The 17,852-nt window shown below is 42.5% G+C and overlaps 2 protein-coding genes and 1 long non-coding RNA gene across 3 annotated transcripts in view; 1 reads left to right on the plus strand and 2 right to left on the minus strand.

Annotated features, from left to right (window-relative positions):
* Nucleotides 1-290: 290 nt before the first annotated feature.
* On the minus strand, nt 291-2,584 carry LOC148755853 (large ribosomal subunit protein bL17m-like). Its single transcript, XM_088789886.1, has 3 exons — nt 2,579-2,584; nt 1,552-2,091; nt 291-748 (listed from the first exon to the last, which is right to left on the minus strand). The coding sequence occupies exons 1-3, from the start codon at nt 2,582-2,584 to the stop codon at nt 473-475; spliced, it is 822 nt and encodes a 273-aa protein (XP_088646012.1). The 3' UTR covers nt 291-472.
* Nucleotides 2,585-5,336: 2,752 nt separating this feature from the next.
* The window catches only part of LOC148755854 (interferon-induced very large GTPase 1-like), a 57,845-nt gene continuing 45,329 nt past the window's right edge, over nt 5,337-17,852 (minus strand). The window contains exon 3 of the mRNA XM_088791615.1: nt 5,337-17,563. Within this exon, the coding sequence (XP_088647741.1) occupies nt 10,269-17,561 (7,293 nt within the window). The 5' untranslated portion in view covers nt 17,562-17,563 and the 3' untranslated portion in view covers nt 5,337-10,268. The remainder of the gene's footprint in view (nt 17,564-17,852) is intronic.
* LOC148755855 (uncharacterized) overlaps nt 14,024-17,852 on the plus strand; it is a 47,669-nt gene continuing 43,840 nt past the window's right edge. The window contains exon 1 of the long non-coding RNA XR_016018753.1: nt 14,024-14,139. This is a non-coding gene — a long non-coding RNA (uncharacterized LOC148755855). The remainder of the gene's footprint in view (nt 14,140-17,852) is intronic.

Below are 17,852 nucleotides of genomic sequence, written 5' to 3' on the forward strand. Positions count from 1 at the left end.
TTATTCACTCTCCAACTCCTGTTAGGAAGTAATGTTTCTCTAAGAAATCCGAGGGGCTCAGTCTCTATGCTAGATGTCAAAACGCAGTCAACTTTGGGGGCCATTTTGGAATTACAGGATTCATGCCCATATAAACTGGCATTAAGAAAAACAAAACTTCTAAGCAAACAAAATCCAGATCTAAGAGTCAGAAACATACACTGTGAATTTACTATCCCACGGAGACTGAGCACTTGGATAATTCTCTTTGTTAGAAATCCCAAGGGGAGAAAAAAACAGATCAGTTTACATATATTCATAGAAGGAATTTTATCTATTGTGCAAAAGGAGGGTTATCTCGCTCCCCAGAAGGTTCTGGGCTCCATTAAGATGGTCCGTTTCACAACTCTAGCTCTTCTTCTTAGCGATTAAAAGAGCTCCAAAGGCCTATGATTGTGGGCACTGATGAGGGCCACACACCCTTTGGGTCCAGTTAAATCCCTGGTGTTGGAGCCGTGTGGGACTTGCGGATGCTTGCTTCCTGGTCTTGCCGCAGCCCCTGAAGTAGCTGGTTTAGGAGTGTAAGGCTGCTGTCTCTGCGAGGCAGGGGCAGAGGTGGGAGGCAGTTCCCTTTATACTCGATCACTGCCATCTTGGCCCGATCCTGCTTATTCCGATTTGGGATCTGCAGCATTCTCGTGTAGCCCCCATTCTGACCTTGGTACCGAGGGGCCAGTACTTGAAACAGCTTTGGGATCAAGTCTTTCTCCTAGAAGAGAATTATTCAGAAGAGAGTAGAGTCAGGCACCAATGCAGAGACACTTAGCTTCCAGCACTCCCAAAAGTTGCGTCCGAACACACACGCACACTCACACTCACACACCCCTCCCCCACCCTCTAGTGTGGTAGACCCAAAGTAACAGTTACTTTGGTGGGGTCAGTTACAGGCAGATGTGCAGATTCACATTCACATAAAACCCAACCAAGTTAAGACATTTGTTTCTAGTGTATTTCACAACATTTGTCTACAAGTGAGTGCCTTGGCTTAATTCTGCCTTGTCTCCCTTTCTCTTAACAACTTCCTCCCACTCCAGGAGGAAAGGATGAAATTTGGATGGCAGATAGTATGCACTCATGGTGAGCCAGAAGTCAGCCATGAGCATGTCTCATTCGTTGGTTCTCCCAGCTTCCCACAGTCGATGAGCTGTGAGGACATAACATCACTGATCCAACCCGAGCAAGAAACGAGGCGCCCATCTTACTCCTCTAATGCTGGACTGCAACCCATTCATTGCACTAGCAAAGCTTCGCTCTAATTCAAACCACTCCTAACCCCGGAGCCCTAAACAGTCTCCCATTTGACAGGCCGGAGGAGTGGGCACCCATCTGGCTAGTGGGGGATTCAGACTTAAGGCAGGGCGTCCGGGGGCGGTCCCACTCCTTCCCCAAGTCCTGCCGGGCTCCGCCCCCTCAGCCAGACCCGTGCTGCGACCAGCGTCGTGCCCCTCACCCACTTTGCGCCCCTCACCCACTTTGCGCCCCTCACCCACTTTGCGTGACCCCTCCTCTCACCTTCTCAGCGTAACCCCTCATCTCGTCCACGCGCGCCCATGACGCCTCTATGCGTTCGTGTCGCACTAGTCCCGTAAGCAAGTTCCGCAACAAGTAGATGCGGGACTCGGGACCAAGGCCCCGGCGGCGGAATACGCGGCCATGGGAGACGGCGGCGGCGAGTGACAGCCGCATGTTACCTGCTTCTCCCCGCCCCCGTGAGGCCGGAACTGGAAACGCCAGGGGACACGGCGCGGAGAGGCGGATTTGAGAGGACGCATGCGCCGTACCTAAATGCGTGGTGGACGTGTTTGCGCATGAGCAGCAGAGCCTGCCTCGTTGGCCACCGCGGGAGGGCGGAGAAAGGGTGTTGACCTGTTCAGAGGAGGCGAGCTGGGCGGGCTTCAGGCACCCGGAGCGCTGCCGGTCGGGCCAGGGAACCGGGCGCCCCCTAGTGTGGGATGAACCTGCTGTCGGGATCCTCTTGAGGTGCGTCTGTCGTCTGGTGTCCTGTAGGGTGAGGGGAAGCTTCGCTGCGGAGCCTGCTGGGAAAGTGAGTATCTGAGGAAAAAGGCGCCTGGAGGGGTCGCGCTCCTATAGGCTGGTGGCTGCACATGGCCCTGAGCTGTGGAGGTCCGGCGGGTCTGACAAAAGTAGAGGGCGTCATTTTGACAAAATTATTGTCGGTAATAATGGTGAAATGAAACAGATAACAGCAGTGTTCAGAAAAGCGCAGATAGTGAAAAATTTCTTTTCCTGAGTTAAGTACATATGATCATCCCAATTAAATAAAAAAATACAGCATTCAAATATAACTGATGGATTAATATTTTAAAATTACGTCAGTATTTTGTTTAGAGGGAGAAAACATACTTACACATTTATGTGTTAAAGTAACATACAATAACATTGTAGTTTCAGTTTCGGAGCCTTAGTGTCGGCAAATTTGCCAAGAATTTGTCAAAATTCCTCCTTCTTGTAGGTTGAATTGTCGTTTACCCCCCTCCAAAGAAGGGGGGTAACCCAACCGCCACCTCCTCCACCTCACCTCCATCCAGTACCTCAGAATATGGCCACATTTGGAAATAGGGTCATTGCAGATACACTTAGTTAAGATGAGGTCGTACTGGAGTAGGTGGGCATCTAATCCAAATGACTGGTGTCCTTATAAAAGAACTCAAGTGGAGAGACAGACACTCAGAGTGCAGACAACCATGTGAAGACAGACACACAGGGAGAACGCCATGTGATCAAGAAGGCAGAGATGGGGTCATGCAGTTGCAAGCCAAGGATCATCAGGGATTTCTGGCAACCGTTGGAAGCTAAGAGAAAGGCAAGGAACTGATTCTTCGTTAGATCTTTCAAAGAATGTATGACCCAGCCGGCACATTGGAACTATGAGACAATAAATTTCTTTTAAGCTGCCCTGTTTCTGGCACTTTGTCACAGTAGCCCTAGGAAAGTAATACGCTCATCTTCATGTTCAGTAGATAGGGTACTTAGATCGGTCCCCCTGTCTTCACTGATAGGTAATCAGGGAAGACTTGTTAGTTTTGAAAAGTTTCTCTCATTTGAAGCAACAGATAACAAATAATTAAGAAAAGTCTTAAACAGGGATATACTCGCAGAGATTTATACAAATCACAGTTCACAATAAATTCCAGAAATTACACTACCATGCCTTGGTTCCTTGGGATTGATTCTTGCAGCATTCAGTAATCTCCACAATTGAAAATTCATCATAAATTTCTGTTGGTGAAACTTGTGAAGATCTTCTGCAAAAGTTGGAGACAATGAACATTGACACTGATGTTACTTGATCCATTGCTTAAGAAGTAATGCCCACTTGGTGAAAATGTACAGCATCAAACATTGTCGTTTACCCCCTCTCTCCCTTGCCATATAAGACGATCATCTGTTGTCATCTGGCAGTATTCAACATTGGATTTTTTTAATGTCAATTTTTTAACATTTTGTTGCATGGTTAGTGACTTTCTTAAGAATTTCTGTGGGCTGGTGTTCAAGGAACAATTTTAAATGTTTTATTGTATGTTGGTCAAGGCTTATTTTGGCCCTTTGCAGATATTTTTGTGTCTGATTGACCTCATCTGAAACTTTACATCAGTAGAAAAAGATAAACCAGAAAAATCAAGTCTCATACAACTAAGATCGTTTATTTTAAATTTACTGCTTTAAAAGCAGGGCTGTGTTCTACTGCAAGGGTTGGAGTCACAAAATGCACCTGAAGTGAACTTGAAAGATCATAAATTCTTATTAAGAATTCAACTAAGTAACTGATAATTCTTCAAATTAACTCCCATGTAGCATAAAATATTTTTTAGTGCATAAGTGTGAAAAAGTGTTACTTTTTAGCAATTGTTTAGAACTTTGACAAAGATTTTTGTGTGAGGGTTATTATATCGCTAGCACTGTTAGCGTTGTTATAAGGTGGTAAGAATCAGACTGACTTCGTTTTATTACGATTTTTAAATTCTACACAGATAATTCACCTCCTCATGCTTGCATCGAGGCAGAATGCTCCTACCTCCCAACCCTCGGAACCCAGTGACTCTGAGTGTCCAGCTGAGAGCCCCCAGGGAAGGTGCTCAGATGGATCTGAGTATTCTGGGTGAGCCAAGACTTGGAGTAGCCCTGATGAGAGTCCAGGTGAAGCCTCTGAGGAGGTGTTGGTAGTGACAATAGTTAGTCTGGCAGAGGAAGGAAAGTGATCCCAAGAAATGTGTGGGAGACAGCTGAAGAAGAAAGATCCTAGCCTGTAGAAAAATATTAAATGAAAATTTCATAGCTTCTGCTGGGAGAAGGGAGTAGAACCTTCCCACAGCACTACAGAGAACCCCTGTGTGATGTAATACAATAAACCATCTTGTATCCTGGTTCCTGGCACAGAGTACCGAAAACCCTTTGAATATCCTCGATAATGGAGGTAAAGGAGCATTTTGTGTTATTCATAAGTTCATTTCAACCATACCTGAGTTATGCTAATGAGGTGACTTTGGAGGATGAGCTGTGGTTACCAGAGAAATTAACCATGTTATTAGAGTGATTAGAGGGTGACAATTTCAGCACTTCCCCTACTCCATCCCCATGGGTGATATCGGAGATGACATAATCCAATGTCCAATGATTTAGTCAGTCATGCTTCCACTAAAAACCCTAGACAACAAGGTTTGGAGAGTTTCTGTGTTGATGAACATATTGAGGTACTAGGAAGTTTAGTATGTCCAGAGAGGGCACAGAAACTGTGCGTCCCTTTCCACATACCTTGCCCTGTACTTCTCTCCCATTTAGCTGTTCCTGAGTTGTATACTTTATATAAACCTGAAATAGTAAGTAAAGCACTTTCCTGTTGTTCAAGCAAATTGTAACATTTGTAACCACCTAACATTATTGGGTCACGTACTCTATGCCAGGCATATGTATTATCGGAAGTTGTCCTCACACCTCATTTTGTGGAGGTAAAAAGTGAAGCAGAGACAGGTTGAGTAACTCACCCAAGGACATACAGCTAGTAAATGGTGGAAGCTCTGTGCAAAACCAAGCAGTCTAACTTCCAAGGTTGTATTCTTCACTTCAACTGCAAGCTGTCATTCCATAACTCTGAAAAATTGACTTGTACCTACCAATTTATTCCCTTACTTTAAATTACTTTCCCCTTCTTGCTTGGCGTTTTAAATTTCTATTGGGATAACTTTTCTAATAATTCACTTGGACGTGAATCTATGTCTTAGGCTCATTTCTGAGCGACTGTAATGACGAACAGGGAAAGGAGGGAGGAGGACACATGCTAGAGTGGGACTAATGAATTTATTTAGCAATATCTATTCAGTTTATTTAGCGATACGCAATGGCAAAAGACAAAGGCACTTAAAAATGTGCTAATGACAGAAAATAAAGGTGGTTAGGACTAAACTATATACATTGATACCAATGTAATGTCAAAGGAATATACATACATATAAGTTTAAGAGATCCCAACATATGTTTACTATTGTTCAAAAATCACTTGGCTAAATACACAAACAACATCAGTAAGGAGTATCCAAAAGCAGTAATAAGTTTTATAGGATAGTAACTATTACAGTAGATGTCAAAAGCTCACCAAACCAGGGGAGGACAGCACTGGAAAAGTCATAAATCAAAACCTTGCCAGGTCTGCAGCTGAGAGAAACTCAGGCATCTCACTGTTGCTTGCTAGTTCCCAGTATTCTGCTGCTGTTGTCGTTGTTGTCGTTGTTATTGCTAGAAGTTGTTTTTGTTGCTAGAAGTTAAGGCGTCTTTTGATGTTGTAAGCTGCAAGCTATATATAAGTTCTCAAGATGCTAACAAGTTCTCAGGAATGTTGCTGCTGTTGCCCGTTGCTGTTGTGTTTGTTGTTGCTGGAAGTTAGGGCATCTTCTGATGTTACAAGCTGCAAGCTGCATACAAGCTTCTAAAATGCTAACAAGTTCTCAAGAAGGCTATCTGTGGGGAACAACACTGGAGAGGCCGGGAACCAGCCAGACCTCACCATGTCCACGGCTGCATGTCAGGACATCTCCTGGTGTTGTAAGCTGCATGTTGCTGGAAGTCTTCAAAATGTTAGAATGGGGAAGAATCACCAATGACAAATGATCAAATGATGAAAGTTTACACTGCCAACTGAGGTCTATCTTATTTTCTCAGATGTACCTTAGAGCCAAGCTTCTTATTTCTGCCTCCCCCTCCGGGAATGGCGAGTTCCAGGAGGGTTCAGCAGTCAATGATAAAAATATTGCTTATCCGGCCGAAGGGCTAGTTCATCCGGACAAGCAACATCTACTGTTCCTGCTTGTGGCCATCGGCCCAAGATCTTCCAAAGCCGGGCAACGTGCCGGTCACATCATCCTGATATAACTTAGCTATTTCTTCACTTCATCTGCTGATGCAGGCGACACAGACAGAAAGCAACATCATCTTGTATCTCCCCTACTCAGGAGAATGACACCAATAGGGGAATTTACTCAACTCCTCATCACAGCACAGAATTCTTTTAACCCTAAGCTAACCATCACCTCACGTGCAGTAACAGAGAAAAGCTAATAGACAAAAGCTCACATCAATCAATGAAGGCAAATTTTCTTTAACATCTTTGCTACAGGACCTAACACACACTATCCTCCATGCTGCTAAAGAATTGTGACCGTGACTTCTCTACACCTTTGACTGGTTGATTACTGTTTGAAATAGGTATAACTAATGATAAAGTACCAAAGGACATCAATATTTTGATGGGTATTTGAGGTACAAGTTAAAATCACACTTATTTAGAACTTACCATGACCTCAACTGTGATTTCCCAAGGACTTGTTGAATATTCCTGCCAGTGAGGGCCAGATGAGACTATCTCAAGTTATGAATGTGGTTATAATAAAATGTTACTCAAAAGCAAAGGAATAAGGAACTTGGTGGAGGTAATATAACATTGTAATAACTTAGAGAATACTTATTCAGTGTATGGCACTGTACTAAATGCTTTTTCCATAACAATTTATTTATTCTTCCCAACAATAGCATGAGAAATGTACTAGTATCTTACAGACAGGGCACTTGAGCTCAGAGAAGTTAAATAACATACCCAAGGTCTCATAGGCATCACTACTATAAAGATAGCAGCATTAGTAATTATCATTGACAGTGTCAGTGATGGTGCACACACTTTCCTTCACTGCCTTGTGCACTCATGCACCACAGCACTATCATGAAGGGCTGAATGGCTGTTTCAGACCTTGGTGAAGGGTTAGAGTGATTAAAGGGAATTATAGAGTGAGGAATGGGGAAAAAGTTGTATGATTCATGTGTCTTTCCTATAGTCCCAAAGAGAAGCATGCCAAAACTTCAGGGGGTCAATTTTTAGACACACCCTGCTGTAGTCAGCTCAGGCTGCCATAGCATAAAACCATAGACTGAGTGTCATAGACAGCAGAGATTTATTTCTGACAGTTCTGGAGCATCTAAGATCAAAATGCTGGCTGATTAGGTTCCTGGTGAGGGCTGTCTTCCCGGCTTGCAGACGGCTACCTTCTTGCAGTGTGCTCATGCCTTCCCTTGGCTCATGCATGTGGAGAGAGTCTCTTGTGTCTCTTCTTATAAGGTCACTGATCCAATAATGAGGGCCCTGCCCTCATGAACTCATCATACCCTAGTTATCTCCCAAGGCCCCCCTTCTCTAAATCACATTGTGAGTTAGGGTTTCAACATGTGAATTTGGGGGAGACTCAAACATTTTATCCAAAACACGGCCCATTCCCTAGGCTTTCTCAGATTTATATCCTCTCTCTGAGAGAGAGGGAGAGACCTACTTCAAAACTCAGTACAAATTTTCATCTTCATTTAAGAAACTCACATCTTATTGATGTGATTTGATCATGTTTTAGAAAACACCACCTTCCTAACTTCATTCCTACAGGCCTCATGACTCCTTCCTTCCCACTGCACTTGGGATGTGTTGCTTAACTTACTCTGGAAATCCCCTATATCTACTGATGTGGTGACCCCCAATTCCTGTATTTCTATGTTCCCCACTTTCAATGACTCTGAGTGACTCATTCCATGTGTGTCCTATCTCTACTGACCTCACAACTCTGGCCACCTCTAATCCTGTACCTACACCTGGGCCCAGTGTCTCCTACTCTTTCTGATCATGTGATTCTCATCCTTACTGTCTCCATTTCCCCAACTCCATTGGTCCTGAGGGCTCCTCCCTCAGTGACCCTAATCCAATGGCACTGTAATCCCCTTAATCCTGACCCCACCTGATGGCAGCTTTAGTTTCTCCACTACTATCACAGAAAACCCCAGTCCTGTATAGTTATCTTCTCTCCATCCCAATTTACTTCTTGCCAGTTTTTTTTTTAATTTCTTGAGCACAGCCTTTGAATCTTATCAAATAATCACACTGCTTAAATACCTGAAGAATTTATCAAAGATATTTTTCATTTATACATAATAATTTTGCTTGAAAATCAAAGTTAATATATGATATAAGATATTTGTTAGAACACCTGAAACTAATAATAATAAGAAAGATATTATGGATTCATTAAACAAGTACAAAAAACATTCAGCAAGTGTTAACTGAATATTGCAATTTTCAAGGTGCAGTGATGTGAGAGACAGGCACCGTGCTCTGCAGCAGTTCTGTTTCTGTCACCATTTCAACATGATCATATTGCAGCTACTAGGTCCTTTCAACTCTTACTGAGACTATTTTCCAGAGAACAAAAGGGAAGCTATACTACTGAAGAACACCTGTATCCTTTATAATTTTTGTGGTCCAGGATTTCTTCTGGAGACATGGGTCATTTGACCTCAAACTGGGAGTATGCTTGAAGCCCTTTGAGGTACAAAGATAGCAGAATCAGCACTGCTATCTCCCAGCTCTGAAGATCCAAGTTTGGACTGCTGTTCCGTGGATTGTCTGTTTTCACTGGCTATGGAGGGGTAGAGAGTGTGCCTGTAAATAGAAGCCAGTGGATGCTCTTGTGTCCAACATGAAGACATTTTCTTCTTTGTATCGGGATTCCTTTAGATCGTCAGCTTTGAGAACCTAGCATAAGTCATTGTTTCAGAAGTTGTAAGATTGCAGAATGGTGATTTCTTTCCCTTCTCAGGTTCTTGGTGTCTTCAGTGTGTCTTTTTATTTTTATTTTGATTGTGAACCTATGGCTCGAATAGTATGAAAAGTCACAAGGGTGACTGTTTTAGACATAAGCATTTCCTTCCATTGTAATACAAAAAAAGTATTTCTTATTGAAATATCAGAACCTAAAAACAACATAATCTTTGCTATTTTATTCTTGAAGGAATAGTTTTTAAAATCATTAATGGTATAACCAAATCAAACATTGTCCGTAGCCTTGATTAAAATGGCCCTTTCAATCAGTCATAAACCTTGTACTAAAGCTAGTCCTTCTTTGATTTGTGCAAGGCACCAGGCTTTGAATAGTTAAACTCCTGTGAACCATATTATTTTTAAAAGAATACACAGGGAACTGAGAAGATGCCAGGGAAGAAGGTGATGGTTAAATGAGAAAAAAACAGTTATTTAATTTCTATTTTTCATATTTGCTTGATAATCTTTCCTGAATTGATGCAGGCTCTATCCTGGTCAAATCTCTTATGTTCTTTCCCAGAATAGAATGTGTCTAAAATATCGCAATGCTTGGGAATCGTGAACTTTCCATGAATATTTTTTCATTCAAGGGTTAGTAAATTTTTCTCACAATTTCAGAGGGTGAAAAAAAACACATTTTAAAAAAGGCAATTTGTAGCTTCCAGCCAAGAACTATATATTGGTTTGACATATCATGTATTTAATCTATACAAATTTGTAGTAGGCTGAAATGATTTTGATTTCCCTCAATGAGGATGACTTTCTCTGAGACTTTATATAATATATGTTTAAAATAAAAGAACATTCTGAGTAATAGCTTAACATATAAAGTAGGTATTATGTTTTAAATGGATTTTATTTGATTTTTCTCATATGTTCATATATTTTAGTAACTTATTTTTAAACCAGAATGAATTGAGACAAAGAAAAATGAAGTCCTTTCAACAGAAAATCTTCAACTCATGAAATTTTTAGATGTTTCATACGAAAAATAGAAATAATAAAGGTTTTCACTGTGAGGAGGAGGTATCTTAAGAGTGTTTAGGTACTACAACTCTTTTGTTCACTTTCTGGTACTCTTTTTTGGTCATTGTTTTTTCAAGTCATCAAGAACATCCTGCTTTTCGATATTGTGCCAAGGACCAGGGATTTTACCTCTACCTGTAAATTTCATCTTATATTTTTCTTCTAGGTTCTGTCTGAAGTGACAGACAAACCATTTCCAGTATGGCTGGGTGGATGAGTCTGGGGTGATGTTCCATTTGGCGTACTTTTCTCCTCCCTGTCGATAGTTCTTATATGGGATCTTGTGGTCATCACTCAAAACGAATAAACTGTCACTTGCTACCAAACTAGTACAGGTATCAATGACAAAATCGTCTGTTTTATACCATGCAGTTCCATTAACAGCATGAGGACGGTGGAAGGGAACACTGTGGTCTCCGTCGTGAGTGGGGATTGTGTTTGTACAAATTGCTCCGCAGAAGGGACACTGTTTCCAGCAGCCACAGAGTTGTTCACAGAGCATTTTCTGGATTTCAGGAATCATCTCTAATACAGACATTCTCAAATACTTCTGTTCTACTGTCTTCATTGCGGGATCCAAAGCTTCAGTCATGGTTTCTTTGAGAAACTCAATATCTTTTATCTCCTGGTGTTCAATGCCTTTCAATTCATTTCGTGGAAAGATCAAGTTACTTCCTAGGTGATCACAGAACAAATCCAACCACCCAGACACAGTGCTGCTTTTATCTTTAGCTATTGCTGTGGATTCATGAATAGCTAACAGGATGACATTCTTGATGTCATCTAAACTTATTTTTAAAAAAGTCTTTATTGTTTCACTTCTTTTGTCTAAATAATATCTTTTGAAACGGTTTTGAATGTATTTCCTAAAAAATGATTCTGGCTTATGAAGGTACTCCAGGTAATCATCGAAATCTTCTTTTTCTGCCAGAGAGATAAGAATGTGTTTCTCCAGGTTAGCCCTGTTTCCATTGAATGCGGAGCAGTTAGCTCGCATGTCTCCAGCAATTAGAGGAGCCATTTTTCCCCATATGGCAGTGGAGACAGCAGGAGTGAGTTTGTGCCACAGAAAATCAACAAATGTTTTGATTGAGGTTGCTCCTTGACAAGAGATCTTAAAACTCATGAAAAAATCATCTTTCTTGCTTTCCAGATGGTTTACAGGATCATTTGCTCTTTTGAATACCCTGTGCATCTCCTTAAAATTCTCTGCTGCTCTTCGGAACAAACACAAAGATAAGTCAATTTTATATTTACTGGTAAATGTGTATCTTTCCTCAGTGGGGGCTGATTTCATCACCTCTTCTATTATTTTCAGGATTTCATGGAAATAGCTTGGACTGTAATCATGTTGTTGCCTCTGAATGTTTTTAATGTATTCAGTACATCCTGAAGTAATGAGCTTAGTGGTCCTCTCTATGGACTCCTTATCATGGACACTTAATGACATTGAATATATGTAAAATTTCTTATTCGTTTTGACATGTTCATCATAATTGATTTCAAATATTTTTCCAAAATTTTTCTTCAGTGTGTTCACCAAGTCTCTCTCCTTTTTAAAATATTCCAAAAGGATGCCTTCAGCATCCACATCAATGTTAGGTTCTGTGACTTGAGGCTGAGTTGAGGATATAGCATAGACCCATTTTTCCCAAAGTTGATTGAATTTCTCATGTAACTTTTCATCACTCAGTTCCTTGTCCTTTACAGTTGAAGCCAATATTCGGCTTTTTTCTAATAATTCTTTTTCATAATGAGACTTTTCATTATCCAGTCTTTCCTGACTCTTTTTATAATTTATAAGTCCTTCGATCTTTCTTTGGCTGTCTAAAGTAAGTGCCTCTTTAAGGATCATTAGCTTATTTTCAAAATTTGCTTTCCACTGAATCAGTATTTCACTCTCTGGATCTTCATTAAAATATTTTTCAAGTTCTTGCTTGATGGCTGCATATTTTTCTGCAACTGGAACCTCAATTGTGCTTGTACTGAGTGTCTGGAGTTTTCCATTCTGAACCTGGTTGATCAGCTGGTTCTGTAAGCCTAGCACATGGCTCCTCAGCTCCCAGGTCCAGCTGTTGTACATGGTTTCCAATTTGCTCATAGCCATGACCTCTCGGGTGTTCCTGAAACTGAAAATAAAGTTCTCATTCACCAGGGCTCTCCATAGATCTTGAACTCGTGATTTTACGTCTGATATTTTCATGATGCTTCCCCTGGATTCCTGTTTTGCAGTCATAAGAATTCTAGTTTTCAGTTCCTGGACATTGTGGCTGTAGCGAAGATTAGGAGGGGCCATTGGGGGATTGCCATCCCAGAGGTGAGCAAAGTAGTAGACATGAGTATTGACATCAAACTTAATGACATCACTAAAGCGGGTTATATCTGAGCATTGTTCTTGCTCAGCCGCTATTGCTGCCATTTCATCCAGTCTCTGCTCTAAGCGCCTTCGTCCTTTCATAGTTTGGTCTTTAGCTGTAACTTCCCCCACATTCTGATGGACAAAGAGGCAACTTGGGGAAATTTTTACTTGTTTCATCCTCATAAAGGCTTGGACAACGATTTGGAGAATATCTTGCATTTCTGATGGATTTTCTCCAAAAATATTGATCAGAGTCAAGTTTCCAAGTCCAATGACAAAGGTTGCCAACTCATTGTCACGATTCTTGGATTTGTTGCTCAGTTCTGGGGCCCGAAGCCCTTCTGTATCTACAATAAGCACAAAATCAAAGCCAAGTTCCGCTGAGAATGTCTCCTCCACCTTCAGGAGCTGCATGTAGGCCCCCTGGGTACACCTCCCAGCACTGACAGTGAACTGCAGCCCAAAGAGTGCATTCAGCAGGGTGGACTTCCCTGAGCTCTGCAGGCCAAGGATAGAGAGAATAAAAAGTCGTTTGTTTCCAAGTTTCTCAGAGAGCTTGTCAAAAACAGCTGTCACCCACTTTAGAGGTACATAGGAAGCATCCCCATCCATCAGCTCAGTGGAAACACCAGATATCATTAGATCTGCAGCAATCTGGGGAAGGGAGAGAAAAATGGTATCTTTTGTGGAAGAAGCTTCTTCCAGAGCTTCATAGATCTGGCCAACCTCTCTCAGAAGGTGCTCAATTCCCAAGGTACAGTCATTAATCTCTACGGAGATAGCTTCTATCCTATTTTGCCAACGTTTCAGGTTGTTGCTATTTGGTGCCTTTTGCTTTTCTGTTTGTATACATGACCACAAAGACTTTTGCTTTTCATTCAGTTCTTCCAAGTGTCCTGCAGTCAGGTTGTTCAAAAACATACTCAGCCATAGGAAAAAGTAGAGTGTGCTGTGAGTTTCTGAATGTGTTTGGAGAATTTCAAGGACAGAGCGTATTAAATCATTGAGAGGAAAGGCTTTGGTCAACTGATGGCGCCGTATTCTTTGTTTTTCTGTCTCAATCTCACATTTGTGTTGTTCAATGCTCCGATTCCCCTTTTCTCTCAGGTGATAGAGTTCTTTGTCCTTTTTACACCAAAGGTGCCACAGTTGTCCTTGAAGGGGTAGAAAGTTTTCCTTCACCTGAGATATCTTCTTTTCTTTCAGTAGGGCCATTAGGATCTCTGCCTTTTCTTTGGCTTCCCTGCAATCTCTCTGGTCTTCATCAATAAAGAATCCTTGCTTGTGAGCAATCTGGGAACAGTCCTCCATGCTCAGAGCAGTGTGTGAGAGCTCTAGCAAACGTCTGATTGTAGTCGCGAGCTCCTCTGTTAATTCCGCCTCATTTCTGTTCCTGATCCCAATGATCGCTTTCTGGTTAGAATTATTGGCCATGTTTTTTTCTTTGTTATCAAGCAAACAGATCAAAGGTCTTGGTGACTGACTCAGATCACGGACAATTTTCCGGTTTTCTTTATTGTCATCTGAGGTTGACATGAGGACAACAATGAGAGAAGAGACCTCCTGCAGGAAGGTGAGTTGCTTCTTATGTTCTTTTGCATCTCCATGAAGATTGGTGAAGGTCAAGCAGTTGTCAAATCTGTCCTCATCTTCCCCCCCAGGACAGAACCAGCAGACTTCCACCACACCCCCCATCAGGAGACAGTCTTTGCTGCTTCCTCTGCAGTGTCGGTGAAAAAAGATATCATGTTTACGTTTACTGAGGAGACAGTTCATGATCTGAGATTTGGAAGCAGAGAAGCCATTTCCAACTCTAATAAAAGACACAATGGGGGTAGAGACACAACACATCTGCTTATTCTTGTAATTGTTCTTCTCTTCTTTTGTTGATTTCCTGGCTTCATGCCAGCTCCTTCTAATTTGACGGAGAGACCAGAGAGAGAATTCAATATCAGAACTGCAGGGATTTGGTATGAGAAAGGGGAGGGCAAACTGACAAATGGCAAGTTTTGCCAAAATATATTGTCTGGCAATATTGTCTGCACAGTGAAGAATTGCCATCTGAATATCCATAGGATGAATATGGGGCCTACGATTAGTGGCTGAAGGATTAGCAGGAGCCTCTGTGTCTTCAAACAAGTCTTCATGTGGATCAAAAGCCTCATTTTCTTGATTCAAGGCACTTGGATAGACTTCATTCTGTGTGTTTCTGTCATCTCTGAAGACCAGGTATCTCAGCCCATAATCCAGCATCAGTAGCTTCTCCAGGAAATAGAAGGGAAGCTCCCGTTCAGAGCTGGGCTGGCTGTTGTACACAGAAGCCTTGTAGATCAGATGGAAGTTAGCTCTGCTCATCCTTTTCGGATAGTAACATTCTAGGCCTAAACGCTGGAGTAACTCTTGGAAGGCTCCATCTTCTATGACTTCCCATTTGCTGTTTTCATTATCATGTGGTTCATGGGGCACTTTCTTTTCATGGAAGATGCTTTGCAAATTTTTTCTCACCTCCTCCATTTGCAGTGAAGAGGTGGTGGCTTCATAATTCCCATCAATGAGCAATCTCAAGTCTCCCTCTAGGTCTTTCCAATTATGATCTTCTTCAAATTTGGTGAGGGCGTGTACAACTTCTTTAGGCAAAGATTGGCCCATGTGTTGTCTTATTAATGCCAAGCGTTGTGTTTTCTCCTCTGGAGACACAGCTGTGACTCCTGCAGTAGCTGTAAGACCTATGAGTATCAGGAATGCCTGAGCTCTGTAGGTGCAAATATTTTTGAGCTCCTGGTATTTATCTTGGGCAGTTTGCATTTCATTCAGTAGGAAGTCTATCTCATCACACCCCAGGAGATACTGAAAAGAGTGGTTTCCCACATGATATCCTGCACCAGCTGCAATGTTAAGTAGCAAGAGCTGTGTGTCTGGCTGCTCTGTTTCCTGGAGGTAATTCAAGAAGCAGCTAAGAGACAAGCTCACCTCATAAGTGGCCTTTCTTTGAGCTTCCTCCACTGTTTCTGCAGACTCAGATCTGGCCTTCACTTCCCTGAGGTCATTCTGTGTTTCCTTTAAGATTTTAATTAATTCAGAAAACTCAGAGATGTTGATATGCTTTCCCTCTGACTCTGACTGGAAGACCCACTGCATGATGGAATGAGCCTGAGGAAAGTTTGTCACCCTGTAGATGTGAGGATCCAAAAGGCTGCGCAACTGATATTTAATAAATTTGGTTTTATAAATGGAAGAGTCTTTGCAGAAGTTAACAGTGTTTATCAGAAAATTCTGCAGAGCCGCATCTGTGAGGCATATGTTAACCCAAATGTCATAACTTTTAATTTTTTGACTCAACATTTGCATGAAATTTATCAGCCTTTTAAGCTGCTCTTCTGGATCAGATACCTCCCAGGATTTCACTTCCTCTAGGAAAACCCTAGCCTCCTTCCCAACACTCAATAATTCTTCTCCATCCTGGATGTGGGCAGTGAGGCCAGTCAGAGCAGTGTAGCTGTCTTTCAGGAAGTTAGCTACCTGAAGAGGATCCTTAAAATCCCTTCTGTGACTGGAGAGGATGATGTCCCAAATAGGCACCAGCTGAAGTCCCCGGTCAATGACACACCAGGTTTGATTACTGGCAACTAGGCCAGCTTTCCACTGCAGAAAGCTATTTGCTTCTGGTGGGCCCCCTGTGTGGGCCACAGATAGTTGGACTTTGGTTTGTAGATTTTGGCAGGTTGTGTTTTGGGAGGATGCATTTGAATGAGAGTCTGACACATCCACACCTGCAGGGACTTTCACTCCAAAGCCACTGTAGCTGCCCCTTATGTAACTATTCAGGGACTCTGCTGCCTGCTGTTTCACTTCTGCCATCTGCTCACTTCGGAAACCCTCTGAAATGGCTTTCCAGCAGTAGATTCCTCCCAGGTGCAGGGGGCCCTGGTTAGCATGAGAGCCAAACCTGCGGAAGAAAGCTTTAGCCCTGGGCCTTAACAAGGGGAGTCTGTCTGGGCCTGCAGGCAGACCCAGGACGTCTTCAATGCATTTCAATTCCTCTAGAGCAGCCTTGGAGAACTGGAGCTGATCAATGCGAAAGTGGAAGGAGGCGAGTGGGAAATAGATGAACTTGGTAGAGCAGAAATGAGAGTGATCAGAACGCGATTGATGGGTTTCCTTGGATTCTGAATGTTTGCTGTAATCCATACCAGCTTCCAAGCTAAATCCCCAACCGCCGCCCTTGGCTCGAGCAGTTACGCTGATGCCCATCTTCTGTAATGTCTGGGTGAACATAGATTCTGCTTGAGAAGATGTAAATTCCTTTGTTTCCATTCTTGTGTCCTGCTCTGGGCCAAAGAGTAAGAACTCCTTGGGGACACTGAGTAGTTCCTCTCTCTTCTCTATAAGGTCCCTTTGGTGTCTGGTTTTGTAAATTCCCTGCAGGGCCAGTCCTCTAGATGCCCATCTCACCAGATCTCTATCTGGGAGGTTTTGCCTGTGAGACAGTGTCCCCTCCATGAGGTTGAGTTGTCTCTGCATGTTTTCCATGACTTCTCTTAGGCACTTTTCAAGGGGTGGCCAGTACTCTTTGGGGATCTCCATCGCCTGCCTTAGTTCTGTCTCTTTTTTCCTCACTGCCTCTTCTTGTTGTTGTCTTCCTTCTGACAGTAAGTCTTTTAGCTCCTGCAGCACCTGCTCTGCCCTCTTTTGCTTTTTCTTTATCATTTTCACCTGAGACTCCTGGAACTCTGAAAGACTATTTGAGTGTGACAGGTTAAGCAGCTTCTCCAGGGCCCTTTTCTCCCAGGGATATTGTGCCTGGGATTTCAGCTGCTGGAGGTCTTTGTCTTCTAGGTGTTGTAAGGCCTGGGCACAGGTCACACCCAGCTGTTCCTGCAGCTTGGGCAACCAGTACTCAACCGCCAGTCCTACGTCTCTCAGCATCTGTTGGAGATCTTGCCCTTTTTTGCCTCTAAGAAGGGGCTCATCAGCGGTGGACTTTGCTGTGTCCATGGCTGTGAAAACAAAAGATACTCAGTTAGCCTGTGTCGTGCCCTAAAGAAGTGTCAGCCACATTTGCCAACAGGGTTAGTGTAGTAAAGATGCAAGTCTTTAAGGCTTTTTCATCCCCTCCTTTCATTGTTTCAACAAATGCATTTTAACACTGCTTAAAAATGTGTGTGTGTAAGACTTCTTTGTGGGTGTTCTGAACATGGACTGCCATTTCAGTTTCCAGGGTGTAACGTCGTGTGGGAAAAAGAAAGAAGAGCACGCACTAGAGAGGTACTAATTAATTTATTTAGC

Source organism: Rhinolophus sinicus, chromosome 14 (assembly GCF_057876585.1).
Source record: "Rhinolophus sinicus isolate RSI-liver-muscle chromosome 14, RSI-T2T, whole genome shotgun sequence".
Lineage (NCBI taxonomy): Eukaryota > Metazoa > Chordata > Mammalia > Chiroptera > Rhinolophidae > Rhinolophus > Rhinolophus sinicus.

What these genes read in the sequence shown, in the direction of transcription:
- LOC148755853 (XM_088789886.1), bottom strand. An exon ending in TGAGGGGTTACGCTGAGAAG is followed by an intron (nt 749 to 1,551) that starts GTGAGAGGAGGG and finishes ATTCTCTTCTAG; the next exon opens with GAGAAAGACTTGATCCCAAA.